At 32.6% G+C, this 16,693-nt stretch overlaps 1 protein-coding gene across 1 annotated transcript; it reads left to right on the top strand.

The window, feature by feature from the left end:
- Window positions 1-6,859: 6,859 nt before the first annotated feature.
- Window positions 6,860-16,500, top strand: LOC128677658 (proton-coupled folate transporter-like). Its single transcript, XM_053758657.2, has 5 exons — window positions 6,860-7,920; window positions 8,375-8,476; window positions 9,405-9,626; window positions 12,897-13,053; window positions 13,648-16,500. The coding sequence occupies exons 1-5, from the start codon at window positions 6,957-6,959 to the stop codon at window positions 13,745-13,747; spliced, it is 1,545 nt and encodes a 514-aa protein (XP_053614632.1). The 5' UTR covers window positions 6,860-6,956; the 3' UTR covers window positions 13,748-16,500.
- The last annotated feature ends 193 nt before the right edge of the window (window positions 16,501-16,693 follow it).

Below are 16,693 nucleotides of genomic sequence, written 5' to 3'. Positions count from 1 at the left end.
AGCTGGAAGCTGTGGTACTTTAATTTGTAGTTTATCATTGTTATCACGTGGCCGCGTAGGGCACACGGTAGCATGTATTACAGTTCAATTAAAATTCGGTCGTATACGAACATTAATCGACATGTCTTCTCCATCAACGGACCTTGAGAAGGTCAGGTCATGAACGATGGTGTTTCGCAACTGCTGATTGATTTGACTATGGGATAAAAGGGAACACTAGCTTTTATTAAAATTAAATGGTCCTTCCTTGACATTTGCGAAGCTACAATTTTTATACATTTTTTTGTTGCACACCACTAGCAATATCTATTCATAATTGTATTATTTATTCGCCACCAAAGCGTTCCATTTTTCTGTTCTTTACCAAATATATGTAATTAATTAATTATAGTAATATTAATTAGTAATAATAATTATTATATTATATTAATATTTTTTTTAAATAATTCACTGAATAAAATTAAGCAAGACAGGCAAGTTTGATGACAGTCGTGTCTCCAAAAAATGATGTCTGAATTATTGTTTAGCTTAACTTCCTTTGATTTATTATTTTTCCAAGTACGTAATTTTCACTGCTAATTAAATTATAGAAATGTCCATGATTGAGGTGTTTACCTATTTCATTTTAAAAGCAGTTTTATTCTAATTAACCGTAACAATTTACCTCAAGAGATAAAAAAAGATCAAATAAGTACCGTTACATATAAAAAAAGAAAAGCTATTGTTCTTTCACCACGGAGTATAAATTCGTCACATTTTTACCAAAATAAAGAACTTATGGTAAATTTCCATTTTGATTTCTTACGCTCAATAAAAATATAAAACGTGTGTAATTATATAAATTTTCAATAGGTATTTTTAATAATAATAATGTACAAAAAAATTAGTTTCATCATCAATACATCATATAATAAAATTGAAGAAAGGTCAAATTTGTATATTGGATATTTTTTTAAAATTCTTCATGGAATATACTTAGTTACTGATATAGATGACGAAAATATAGTTTTGGAAATTTTTGTCTGTCTGTCTGTCTGTCTGTATGAACGCGCATCACTCGAAATCTACTGGACCGATTTGCTTGAAATTTGGTACGTAGGTGCCTTATATACTGGGTTAACATCTTAGATACATTTCATCTCGGTAAATAGTCAGGTTCCCGTAGGATAATTAAAAACTAATTATGAATCAAAAATGCCTCAGAATCCTGGGTCAATCCTGGAAACATTTTATAGACATTTCGTCCCGGAAAATGAGGAGGGTCCTATAGGAAAATGAGATACATTTCATCCCGGCAAATGGTCAGGTTCTCGTAGGATAAATAAAAAACAACTTATGAATAAAAAATGCAACATGATATTCGAAATTCCGGGTTAATATCTCATAGACATTTCACCCCGGAAAATGAGGAGGGTCCTGTAGGAAAATTAGACACATTTCATCCCGGTAAATGGTCAGGTTCCCGTAGGATAATTAAAAACTAATTATGAATCAAAAATGCCTCAGAATCCTGGGTCAATCCTGGAAACATTTTATAGACATTTCGTCCCGGAAAATGAGGAGGGTCCTATAGGAAAATTAGATACATTTCATCCCGGCAAATGGTCAGGTTCTCGTAGGATAAATAAAAAACAACTTATGAATAAAAAATACAACATGAAATTCGAAATTCCGGGTTAATATCTCATAGACATTTCACCCCGGAAAATGAGGAGGGTCCTGTAGGAAAATTAGACACATTTCATCCCAGTAAATGGTCAGGTTCCCGTAGGGTAATTGAAAAACTAATAATGAATCAAAAATTCCTCGGAATCCCGGGTTAACATCTTATAGATATTTCATCCCGGAAAATGAGGATGGTCCTGTAGGAAAATTAAAATAACAATCCACGGAGCCGATTTACTTTAAAATTTTGTATAAACAGAATATAAACAAATTGTTTTTATCGATTAAAGTCTGATATAGATATAATGGGCGCAGTATGTATCAATATATCGCAGTATGTATAAAACTCTTTCGAGCAGTCAGTCAGTCAGCCAGTCAGTCATGACTAGCTGACTGCCTGACAGACAACATACACCCGAAACTGCTGGGCGGGAAGCTGAAATTTGGCATGTAGGTAAGTGTAGGTGAGCACTATGAGAGGATTTTTGGAAATCCTACTCAGAAGAGGGTGAAAGGGGTGAAATCTGTAAATATGAAAGTTCTACACCGTTGAAGTTAGTGACTTGAAAATTTGGATTTTGGTTGTTTACAACAAAGTAATGAAAACGTGTTTCAGATTTTTCTGAAAATTAACCTTCAGCCCCTTCATAAGGGGGGTGAAAGTGTGTATGGGACTTAATACAATTTTCAAGAGAAAAAGCTGAAAATTGGCACACTTACTTTTTGTAGCAAATAACAGTAATAGTAAATACAAAAAATGTTTAATTTACGTTTGTGGTTAATAAAAAACCGGGAAAATAAGAGAAATCAGATAAAATTACTGAGATTTTGCTATGAAATTCACGCGGGCGAAGCCGCGGGCAAAAGCTAGTTTTCTAATAAGAAGCAAAAACAGCGAATGATATTAAATAGCACTGATTTTGATTATTTCCCTTAAATGAAGCTGCGGAAAGTCCATGCATTTCCCATACAAACCTAAACCAAAATAATATTCAAAGAGTGAATATTTCTATGTAAATATACTGTTGTTTGTTGTGTTTCTATTAAAATATATTTTTCAAAATTTTCAATATCTTAATCATTGGCGGTTTCATTCGTACACAATATGAACAGCATTAAAACCGGTATTTAATTAAAAAACAACTTACAACATTTAGGTTTTTATTTTTCACTCCAAATCCTAATAAAAAAATAAAATAAAATGTTTATATTTTTTTATTGATTCGATTTCGAAATTAATATATAAAGTATGTATATATACTTACTATCGAAAACCAAATACTTAAATTATTTATTAATCGCATTCAAATACATTAAAACACGCAGTTTTGATGTGCGATTGTCATTAAAATACATCAAAACTGCGTGTTGCAGTATTTTTTTTATCGACTGTACTATCATGCACGATTAACTTATTTACAATAACAATCTAATATTCAATAATAATATTATTGTTAAGGATAGTCAAGAATGTCGCACTGTGGATCAGTATTCTACTAGGAATCTTACTAAATATTATATTGTTTACTTACAAACATATACCTACAGGGGCTTGAAAATATATAGATCAGGTATCTATTGCGCTTACCCCAACATATATCTTATCATAAAATTTCATCCCAGCCCCTTATTGTGGTTGTTACATAATCCAACTTACATTTATTTATTTGTTTCACCAAACTTAACCTACCATTACAGAAAACATATTCTAATACGACATGTTAACCTTTATTATTATATATAATATTTGTGTATAACATATGATATTTAAAGACGTTATTGTGAATTCATTCAAAGAACAGGAGAAAACATCAATTTTCTCGGCCACTAAATTAAGTTTATTACATCTATTTAAACTTTCTCTATTTATCTATTTAAATTTTCCAACTGCATTTAAATAATAAATAAAGAGGTATTTAAATAATAAATAAAAATAAGCAGGTAACTTTACTTATTTATCTGTTAACGGAGAAAGCTGGTTACAAAAAAATGATTTTTTTTTTCTTTTTGTATGTTTGGCTGGTTGTTGAAACGTCAGCTACATTTAATAAAAAGGCTAAGGTCTGTTGACGTAGCTTTATGTTAAAATAGGGTTCATTTATTTTAAGGTAAAGAGTCAGTCTGTCAAGAAAATGATGAAAATAAATGAATTCGCTTCCTCCTGGGAATTTAACACTGGGTGTTTATCAAAACACCCAGTGATGCCAGCGAGCCAGGAGACAGTGAACTCGTTTATTTTGGTTGATCATTCTATTGGGTATTGCAGTGGAAAAAATGTGTGAGCGCATCACTTTTCTTAACTAAGAACCTAAGCATGCACGCATCCACATCATACAGACAGACTCACCTACAGAAATCTGTGTCTGTTATGAATGAATCTATGACTAACTTCCACCTGCGTTAAAACGTGTCTAACTAAATAAATATTGTAATTTAGGTTTAAAAACTACTTCATGCACCTATAAACAAACTTGATATCATTGCTTACTTTCATTAAAGGACTTTCAGACACAGGAATGTATAATGTATTATGTCACGTTTTTAATAATAGCGTTTCAATTTTTACATGTCGGTCAGCGGGTCAAAGAAATATTTCGTAATATCTTAAATATCATTGACATCATATTCAGTGTGTGCATTCAAGAATTCAATTTTCATCTCAAGGTTTATAAAAAAAAACACTTTGAATATATTCCAGTTACTAATTTTATGTGAAGGATTTTTAGATACAAAGATAATATCATTGATAATAACTTTAAGTATTGCTTCTCATATCTAAGTACCTAACCAGCCTAAATATAAGCAGACTGTGGTTCCGTATTACAGTTAATTAAAACACATTTGTTGTCACTTAAAATACATGTGTTTATTTAAAATTTTGATATGACAAAGAGTAGTATGTAGATGTAAATAAGCATGGAAGTATGACGATGTAAATATTGGTTCCATTTTATGACCACTCATTCTCCTCCCGTGCGTGCCGTAAGAGACGACTAAGGGACACATTAGCTCCAGCTGATAAGCGACAGCTGATAATAGATATCCCAAGTAGCTTTATCAAAATTTTAAGGTCTATTTTTTCCTTGACTCCGCTTCATGGCGTCACAGCCGCTAATGAATCGGGAACACGCTAAGATGAGAAATAGAAAGAGACAAAATACTAAATTGGGGCTTCAACGCAATAAAATTTCCACTCACCTATTTATAGTAGTACTTAAGTATATTATTTTAATTCACACAGTATTGTGAATTATAATGCTAGTAAATAAAATAGTTATTCAGAAAATTTATATTTACTTAAATGATTTGGATACACTTCCACTTAAATTTGTAGTTGGTTAAAATCTAGACGAATTTATGATTTATCGATACCAAAGTTATGTGGGTGGAATTTCACGAGCGTTTTGGAGATTTCTTTGGAGCGAGTACTTACACTATTTTATTAATATGTAAAGTACTGACTTCAAACAGTAATCAAACAGTAATCAATTTAATTATACTATTTTATTAATAAGTAAAGTCAGTACTTACACTATTTTATTAATAAGTAAAGTACTGACTTTTCTTATTAATAAAATAGGAGAATTAAATTGATTACTGTGTATGGTACAATTTAATAACACTAATATATATATAATATATGAATAATAATATAAAATATAATATATAATATATATAATATATATATATACAATACAAAACTTTTTTAATCTTAATTTTTTTTAAATGTGCGACACTAATGAAACGCTACACGCCGCGTGCGAACAGTCGTGAAATTCATCTAATTTCATCGGAATAAAAACATATCATATAAATCCTATCTCATGAATAGCATAATCTTCCACTCTCAATAACAAGTCGATGAGAGTGAAAGATTATGAGAAACGATAAAGAAAACGAAAGTGAGATGAGAAAAAGAGAGTATTTTTCATAATGTTTGCCATCTTACATGATACTTAGTTATCTTGATTTTAAAAACGCCCAATAAATTGTGCTTACTTCTGTGTACGTGTTACTTGTGTGTTACGTCAAATACGTCGAGATACAATTTGATGTAAACCTAAATATGGAATTCCATATTATCTGAACAAACCAAACTCGATTAATGTTTTGTATCTAGTCCTGGAGCTTGTTTTTATATTCCAGTGGTCTTTCTATAAATTCAAAGTAATTGGGCTAATCAAGACATAGTACCTAGTCTAAAAGAAAAGGCAAAAGTCGCATCGCACATTACACAGGAGGTAAAATCTATGTTCTCTGAAAAAGCAAACCTCCAGAAAAAAATCTCTTCTTTATAACTATTTATGATACGAAAATTAAAAGTACTTCATTTGTGTTTTTTATTTAGATTAAATGTTCATATCTGCACTTACTTTCCATTTATCTGGAATGGAAATACAGACTGGCAAGTATTCTCTAAAAAATCTATTCCGTTTCTATAGACTCTTATGAAAATCCGTTATGATGTAGGGATATAAGCTAATTACAGCTGTATTATATATGTATAAGTTGTACCATCTCGGCTTAACGATATGCTACGCCTTTTAAATTGAATAGCATCTAAATCACTACTCAGCTACATATTTGCCATAATGCAAGAGCGCAAAATGTATTTCGAATATCACAGCCCTATGTGAGTGTCGTATAAATTCCTTATATGGAATTCCAATGTCCTATTCCACGCGCATAGGGGTGACGTTTCCGAAATTCCTTTCTAAGCAGGCGTCAACATTATTATTATACTTACCATTAATATGCTTATCTAATAATAGTATGCCAAAACCAACATAACATTAACAAGAATCCCGTGTGTGTTGATAGATCTTTAGGTATAGCTTCCATCCAATATTCCATCAAGGAAATAAATAAAACTAGCATCTGTTAAATAACAGTGGAGTGGAAAATGGCCTACCAACTTTATTTGCGTTGTTCAGCATAGGTTAAAGTTATAACAAAATTGACTGATGCAACCGAACTTAAGATTATTTAATGATTAGCTAAAAAGTTGTATACTAAGTTTGTTTTAATTTAACAAAGATACATACAGCTTTGCACATTTATTTGCAGTATACCTCAATTCGGGGGCAAGAGAGATAAGAATTTGCAATTGTTTATGTTTATGTGTCCGCCTTCAAGAAGAGCGCTAGGAGGATCTCCCTACCATAATATAATTAAAAACTAGTTTTGAAGTACCGAACAAAGGTCTGTGTATTGCTTCAACTGGCAGAACAAGTATGAAGAACGGCAACAGTCACGTGTATTTCCGATATTAGTAAATACAAGTTAGCAAAATGGAAAAATCTAATAAAAATATTAGTGAAATGACATATACAAATAAAGCTCGTGATATAAACGTGAGTGGAAATGGTGAAAATAAAAATGCAGAAAAATTGACTTTAATCGATAAAATTAGGAAGATAAAAGATTTCTTCACAGTTGAACCTTTTTTATTATGCTATATTTTACCTATGATGATTTTATCTATTACTGTGCAGAAGTTTAATACAGAGAAAGCTTGTCGTTCGGATCTAAGTTATTCCCAAGAGATATGCGATCATATACAGGAAGGGGATTTTACGAACAATGATACAATTTCAATTCTGGAGGAAGCAAGTAAAGTAGCAATAGATGTTACTACATGGAAAGAGCCTCTCACTAAGTTTGTACCTGCAATATTGATGCTGAATATCGGGGCGTGGAGCGACCGCACAGGAAACAGAAAGGCGTTGATGATGGTGCCAATTTTCGGGGATTTTTTAGCATCTCTTGGATATCTTTTGGCTACTTATTATTTTGTTGAATGGCCCTTATGGATCACTGGACTTATTGAAGCTTTGTGTTCTACATTCACAGGGGGTTTAGTTATAGCTATTTCCGGGGCTTATAGCTATGTTGCGGATGTGACATCCCCAGAAACTCGTACGTTCAGGATTGGCATCGTTGCCGTAATCGTGACTCTGGGCATTCCTGCGGGAACATCTATCGGCGGTATTTTAACAGAATCTATTGGCTATTACGGTACATTTGGAATAGGATCCACTCTCTATTTCCTTGGATTTATTTATGCGTACTTTAAAATTCATGACGTGAGCCGTGTTAAAGAAGAGGGTTCATGTGGAACAAAATTCATGAATTTCCTACATCCTAGAAACTTTTGGGAAACGTTTTCTCTACTTGCTTTGTCCCGAGGAAGACGGTTGGCGCAAATACTTTTAGTTATTTGTGCGCACATTATTATCAATGGTCCTGTCATTGGTAAGAATATATTGATCCACTTATTTAAATTATACAAAGAATATAAACTTGACTCCTATAATTATATAAGTGTTATATAAAAACTAAAGTCATTATAGAATTTATGTCGGATATGATTTAACCTTGAAAAATCACGGAATTACCTAAAGTAAAGGTCAAGTCTTGTGGTCAAGGTCATAATAAGAATTACCAACATTGATTGATAAAATATTAAGACTGCATGAATATGGCTTTTTATGAATAAGAAACTTATTATTCAATTTTAAACCCTTGTGATGACCATTAACATGACATTAAGTAAAAATAGCATACCATACCTATTATTCACTTTACTACTAATTTTAACCATTAAACATTTTCATTGATATTTATATCAATAATACAAATAGAAATTGTAAAGTTACAAATATTGGTACTGTACTCTTTTTTCTTTAATTCTTGTTTTTTTTTGTAGGAGAATCCTCAGTGCTATATTTCTACACTCTAATCAGATACAAAATGGAAATTGTTGAATTTAGCTTGTTTAACACATACACAATTCTTTTGGGTACCGCTGGTAAGTAAATTATGATGTCACCTTTTTTTGTTTAACTTTTTGTACATAAACGCATATGAAACTAAAAAATGTATTCTAACTATATAATATAATATTACTTTGAGTTTTATAATAAACGAAATAATAATATAATATTACTTTGAGTTTTCGTATCAACTTTTTTGTGGTTTAAAAGCTGGTTACAGAGTTTCACGGACTTATATTGGATACTGTTCTACTAGTCCCGCATTATCCAGGATGATACCATAATAAGTATCTGTAATTTTGTTGTAGCTGGGATTTGTAACTCTTTCATATAACATTAGGAATCTATATAATAAAAGTTTGAAAAATAATTTCAGTGAAAATTTTAAATGATGTAGATATTCAGATTTGTAAACATATTTTATGCCATTGCAAGTAATAAAAATATTGACAATAAAAGTGGGTTGCACCAGTCAACTTTGACGTTAACTTTAACCTGCGCGGAAAAATGCGCCATTTTGTCGATACAAAGGCATAGCGCAGGTTAAAGCTAACGTCAAAATTGACTGTTGCACCTCATCCTAAGTTTGTCAATATCAAACAATACTTATGAAACTTTTGTGGGTTATGTTCGATTGGGTTAGCTATCTGCGGTTTACAATACTTGACCCGGTGATCAAAATTTGGAAATTTTCAAAAGTCAAATATACAAGTCATTTATGTATTGAACAGTAGCGGCGCCCACATATATACCAGACCAAATAAGTTTATTCTTTCAACCCAATCAGTGATACAATCGGCCTTAACTCTTACTCATTTCTAATACACATCTAGTGTCTAATGTGAGTCGCATACACATTAGTAAACTACATAGTCAACCAGTGTGCAGGGTTCCTCCATAGCCCAGGAAGCAAGTGGCCCATGAAACCTTTATGTAACCAGGAACACACTTTTATGTAACCAGGCACCGCAATAGCAGTGGGAATATTCAGTAAGGCCTTGAAGTTACACGACACTATCCTGGGAATGATTGCAACTACGTCTAAGGTCCTAGGCACGTTTGTATACGCTTTCGCGCCGGATCGAACGTGGCTGTATGTTGCTGCAGTTTTGGACATGTTCGGAAATTCTGGAGTCACGGCCATTAGGTCTTTGGGGACCAAAGTTGTTGATCCCGATAGCGTTGGTAAGTAATTTTATTTTTTATTTTTTACACATACTAGCTTATGCACCCACACTCAAATACAAATATCTTTATTGCATTAACTGTGTAGTACAATCTATAGATGGCACATACAATACAATAGTTTCAACAGTTTACCCTTACAGGCATGGAATATTAGCTTTAAGTTATAAAACCGGGTCCGCAGCGTCAATTTTCTAACAAAACGTGTTATTGAAACACGCGGTTAGGCTCATGTTATATAAGCTGCCTTCCAAAAAAAGAATCGAAATAAAATCTCGAAGTTAAAGCTTTGCAATCCCTGTTTCCCTGAGGACTGGAGTTTCCAAAAGTCCTTTCTTAACAGACGTCTTTGTTAGATACATTCTACTATCCTGTAAAATGTCATCCTATTTTCGCTATTCGAGGTTTCGTAATGAGTGAGTGCTTTGCTCTTTTATATATAGATTTTTCCTTTTTATAAATATAGTATAATCATAACACATGAAAAGAAGTGCGAAGAACAAATGAAAAAATACCTAATATATAGGTCCTCTATTACTAGGTAGCAATCACTAAAGGGGCTTACCTACATAAGTTTGTAGGATAATATTTATTCAATGTACTGTGATGTCATTAGTTAAAATAGTTACCTAGTGTAATTTTGCATATTGTAGTTGCTGCTAAAATTCCAAGATGATCACGTTTTTATACTCAACTGACGTAAGCAGTGATGGCTTAGATAAACTATAAAATGTAATTATTGTAATACTAACTGATGCCTGCGACTTCGTTCGCGTGGCCGAACAATTTTTCATAAGGAGTCAAAATTATTAGAGAAATTTAATTGTATATACAAATGTATGCAGACGATGCTAATCAGACTGAAAAAGTATACTTTACTTTCTATAGTTTAACTGAACTATTATGACTCATCTTCCGGTGTTCCAGATCTTCGATTTTTATACCTCAACAGGAAATGCTCATCAGACTGAACAACTTTTATAAGGGCGTCATTTCTATGTTTCCTATAGTTTAGCTGTACCATCATAGGTTTACATCAGATGTTCCATATCTTCGACTTTTATATCTCAACTGAAACTAGTCATCAGACTGAACAATTTTTGTGAAGTCGTCATTTCTACATTCCCTATAGTTTAGCAGTATCATCCAAATCTTCGATTTTTATATCTCAACAGAAAATGCTCATCAGGCTGAACAATTTTTGTTAAGTCGTCATTGCTATATTCCCTATAGTTTAGCTGTACCATCATAGGTCTACCTCAGGTGTTCCAGATCTTCGATTTGTATGTCTCAACAGAAAATGCTCATCGTAGTTACTTTAGGTCAATATTATGTATAACAATATTGTCCAAATAATGGACATGATAATATTTATTCAATAATTACCATTACCATTATTATATTTTTATTTAAATACAAGCTTCTGCCCACGGCTTCGCCCGCGTTAATATCATAGCAAAATCTCAGTAATTTTTTTATCGCGTACTATGTAAGATTGGTAAACATATATGATTCAAATTCGCATTTTTTCTCATCTTCAGTTTAATTTCCTGTTTCCCGCTGCGTATCTCGTCCCGCAAATTTGTCCAATCCCGCTTCCTGCTATGTAATGTAGATATCCCGTACCGTTTCCTACATATTGTGCCATCATGTTTACCGCAATTTTTCCCGTCCCGTTTCCCATTACGTGTATCTTTCCCATTTCCCGCTCCGACTCCCACTTCCGCTTTCTGCAACGCGTGCCGTCCCATTTTCCAAGACGTTTTACGTCCCGGTTTTTTATTAACCACAAACGTAGATTAAACATTTTTGTATTTACTATTACTGTTACTTACTACAAAAAGTAAGTGTGCCAATTTTCATCTTTTTATCTTGAAATTTCTATTAAGTCCCATACAATCTTTCACCCCCCTTTTGAAGGGCTTGAGGGTTAATTTTCAGAAAAATCTTAAACACGTATTCATTACTTTGTTGTAAGCATTCAAAATCCAAATTTTCAAGTCACTAACTTCAACGGTGTAGAACTTTCATATTTACAGTTTTTCACCCCTGTCACCCCCTTCGGAGTAGAATTTCCGAAAAACCTTTCTTAGTGCTCACCTACAACTACACGCCAAATTTCAGCTTCCCGCCCAGCAGTTTCGGGTGTACGTTGTCTGTCACTCAGTCAATCAGTTAGTCAGTCAGTCAGTCACTCACTCACTCAGTAACGGAAGTTTTATATACTTATTGATACATACTGCGCCCACAATGCGCTCACCTTCTTCTGTTATCCTCTCTCACTACCCAAAGGCTGGTTGGAAGAGATTGCTTAGCAATATACCATTGGTCCATATGTATGCACAATTGTATTATTTTGTACTAATATTGTTTTTATAGGCAATAAATATATTTTGTATTGTATTGTAAATTTGGTTTAATAAAGAATTAAATAAAGTAGACATAGAAAATCGTTCTGACAACTGATAACGATTTTACAACGAAAATAAATAAAATTACCTTGTGAATATATATATATATATATATATATATATATATATATATATATATATATATATATATATATATATATACTTGATACTTATGTTCACAAGGTATATATATAATTATAAATATACTAATTTATAATTATATATATATATATATATAAATTAGTTTTTCAATTATCCTACGGGAACCTGACTATTTACCGGGATGAAATGTATCTAATTTTCCTACAGGACCCTCCTCATTTTCCGGGATGAAATGTCTATAAGATGTTAACCCGGGATTCCGAGGCATTTTTGATTCATAATTAGTTTTTCAATTATCCTACGGGAACCTGACCATTTACCGGTATGAAATGTATCTAAGATGTTAAGGTTATATATGGTATATAAGGTTAAGTACCTTATATACCAAATTTCAAGCAAATCGGTCCAGTAGATTTTGAGTGATGCGCGTTCAGACAGACACCCAGACTGACAAACATTTCCAAAACTATATTTTCGTCATCTATATCAGTAACTAAGTATATTCCATGAAAAAATTAAAAAATATCCATTGTACAAATTTGGCCTTTCTTCAATTTTATTACATGTATTGATTTGATTACATGAAGTACTTACATGGTAAATAAAAGAAACATCAAAACTTGCATCATGATCTACCCCATCCAATGAAATCAAAGCAGAAAATACATATAACAATTGAGTTTATTACATACATGAAGACATGTCGTACTTCTTCAATATACAATATGCAGCAATGATGAAGTAAAACTTTTTTCAGGTAAAATATGCTCGCTCATAGGATTTGTGGACGCAATAATTCCGATAGTCGCAGTGCCGATCTACAGCCAACTATGGAACAGCACGCTGGACTGGTTTCCAGGCGCCATTTATGTTTTAGGGGGAGTTTTGACTATGCCCGACTTTCTGATATTTATGTGAGTTAACTACAATTATTCAAAATAGAACAAACGGGAAAGTAGATCGTTCGTTGATACGGTCGATGTCGTAGGAGGCAAAAAGTCTTGCTCACCATTTCCAAAGAGGGGTGACGTCAGGCGGCCGATCATACAAAACACTGCTGAATCTTTTCAGATATATTTCTTTCGCAAACCCCAGGCCATCGTTGCAATAGTAAAAAATTACCGCATAGGCTTTCGACTCGAAAAGAAGAAGACCGCATCGGCTTAATGATCAAGTCCTGACTCGTGATAAATTTAACATTATTGTTCCCTTTGACAAACAATTTCTTTAGATTAGGGTGAGTTTCATTGTCAAATTTGACGACAAAATGGCATACTTTTACAGATATACCTAATAAATTGAAAGTATGTGCTTTTCGTTCTTTGCGTTTTTCTGAGCACGTCAAATTTAACGTCAGAGTTGACGGTGCAACCCACCCTTAGAGAAAAGTGAGAAGATGTTGCACAAATATGACATATTTTAAAGCATATCGAGATAAAGCGGACACCTATTACTTGAATAATATGTTAACACTTCCATTAAAACTATGTTTTTTATTTTATTTTCAGAGCTCTTTATGTAATACATAAGAAACAAGAAAGTGACACCGTGAAAAATGCCAATTCCAAGGAGATGTACGCTTACGAAAATGACGTCACTGCTTTGTGAAAATCTTTCAAACAAACAACCTCTAATTTTAAGAGTTACCATTGTAATGTTAAGCAAGAAGTGATGTTCAAATATATACATAAAGGGCATATTCTGAATACCGTAAATTTGTTGTAGAAGTGTAGAAGTTGTGCATTGGAGTTCAGCCTTTGCTTATTCATCTAGAGACCTATCCAGAGTCGCAGAAAAATATTTGTGATACAAGTATAAATATTTGCCCGCGCTGGAAATCGAATCCAAGCCCTCCAGATAACGGACCAAATCGCCACGGAGTCACGGAGTTACCGTATGAAACCGGCACACTGGTTGACGGTTACTAGGGTGTATGTAAAGTCATGTCATACCTTTAGGCGAAGTCAATAAAATCTGACACCAGTGTTAGCGATAACACATAAGTAACTTAGGTATATTGTAACTTATCTTGTCCATAACGTTCAAATTCAAATTCAAAATTCTTTATTCAATTTAGGATGATGTACATCACTTATTGACGTCAAAAAAATTACTCAAACTAAGTCTACTGCCGGCTTCCAAAGCGCAGGTGAAGAAGAAGCGGCGCAACAAACTTCACCGCAGCCATTTCTCCAAGGACGTCAATATTAATAATATTAAAGTTAACGTACCTATTCAAGGTACGTTAACTTTAATAGAAAGAAGAAAGATTGCCGGGGGAACTATAACTCATTGCAGGCTTTGATTTGATATACACTTTACTGTACTCTCTGTGTGCGAGCAGTTGTTTCATAAAAACGAATGACACATCCTTATTCTCATCAATCTTGTTGACGGAGACCACAATAAACGCCTTATACAAAACTAAATGCAATAACTTTGAGGTGAGACGCGTAGTATACGATCAGGCGTGTAACCATCTAAATTAGTCGGTTGACTCCATCCACTTAGATCCTTGATCAAGATTGTCTTTTTGGTAATTAGATGTGATATTTTTCGATTTGGCATCTCATTATTTAACTTCATATTGGTTTAATTCTAACTAATGATTGCTATTGCATTCGATTTTCCTGCTCAAATTTATAATATACCTAAATCTATCTTTTAACTTAAAAAGATATAGAGAATATTATTGGCTCACACTTTAGAACAGAGCGACGCCATATCCACCTGTGAATGTCGTACGAGACGACTGAGGGATTGGAAGCCTTAATTACTCTTATAACAGCACCCAAAAGAGGGTTGATAGCCGGTCGTAAAATTACAGCTGAATCTTAAATATTTTTTTTGGTTTACTTGAATCCCGGGCTCCTAGGCAGCTCCCATAGCTATTAATGCAACCTGGAACACGCTCAGATGAAATGCAGAGAATGATGTTGAAGCAGACAAACACCGGTTTCGGTGAGAGTAAACAAATGTTTTGGACAAAAATAATCATGTAAAAGGATCACTACAGCGCAATAAAATTGCATATTTACTACAGCAATAAACCGAAATTCGGGTTCTTTCCAGCAAAACGAACAAGAGAGATTCAATTTTTAGGTTATTTTACGAGGCTATTGGAACAATGTAAAAAGACATCAACTGATCCCACAATATCTGAACAAGTGGTACACTACATAGCATTATTTTAATAAATATATATTTTTTTTAAATTTATTGTTTTATATAAATTATACAGTCGCGAGATATCAGAAAATTCTAGAATTAAATCTAGTTGAAAACATTCATAAAACGTGGAACAATTTATTCACGTAAACACCTACTAAAAGAAATCTTTTTGACAGTTAGGTCAGGATTTTTTTATTAATTTATTCGATCGATTAAGTTATTTGCAATACCTGTCTACATAATTTGCATCCATCATTTAAATGATCAGAACAATTTAGGTACAGCCACTAAGTTATTGAAAATTGTAAAAATTATAAACGACAAATTATTGTAAATATAAACTGACTAGTTTATAGTGGGTTAATAATTAAAATACAGTTTACCGGTGTAAGTGAAAGTGCAATGAACTTCACATCGTAAAACTTAACCGAATCACCTTTTTTCATGCATGGAGGATAATTCCAGAATAATTAAAATAATGAGATAAATTATCTAGAACGGGCAGGTTTAAGAAGACAAAGGCGGCAACAGATAAAAAATCGGATGCATAATTGGTTTATTTTAATAATAAAAGGCTAGTAAAAAAATATGATTTAAAGATACTTAAAGTACAATATTTGGTAAGTTAGTAGATAATTAATTTTATTGAGACAACAAACTATATAGAAATATTTCTTATGACACAAACACAACTAAATACAGTTGATCCAAGAGGAAAATGAAGATATTTTCATTTTCGAAAAAAAAAATCAAATCTTAAAATTCATTGATAGCAGTAAAAATAAAATAAAGAAAACCACACCTTGATTCGCAGACAAAAATTGTATAACTAGTTCATTGTCCTCAGTCAACCTTATGTACACATTATGTGAATATTTGAACAAGTTTTATATGTATTCCACCGCTATTGCCATTGTATTACCCTGGGCTTTGTAGCTTCAACATACGAAAGAAAAAGGAAAACATTCAAAATTTTACGTATAGTATACAAATAATAATGGTATACACATAAAAATATATAGGAAATTGGTATGGCTAATTCTCAGTTCCCTCCCTAAGCTAGGAAAACCTGTATTAAAAGCCTATAATGCAACAAAACATTCCCCATGTTTAAAAGAGATATTGTGAAAAGTATATTTTTGGATTTCTGGTGCTGCAATTTCATTTAACCTTAAATTGATAATTTGACTTTTCTATATACATATAATTTGAACTTATAGCAAAATATCGCTGAGCGAGAAGTGATCTAAATATTTGGACTTGCTTCATTAAAAATATAAACTAAACTACATGACAAGAATAGTTACGATTTATCCATCAATTCCGTAGGTAACTGATGCAATAGAAACAAAATGAACGAGAAAATATAGAACTTTCAAAAAC

The sequence above is a fragment of the Plodia interpunctella genome, chromosome 18 (genome assembly GCF_027563975.2).
Source record: "Plodia interpunctella isolate USDA-ARS_2022_Savannah chromosome 18, ilPloInte3.2, whole genome shotgun sequence".
Lineage (NCBI taxonomy): Eukaryota > Metazoa > Arthropoda > Insecta > Lepidoptera > Pyralidae > Plodia > Plodia interpunctella.
The sequence above is the reverse complement of the archived record's forward strand: the minus strand, read 5'-3'. Positions and strand labels throughout refer to the sequence as shown.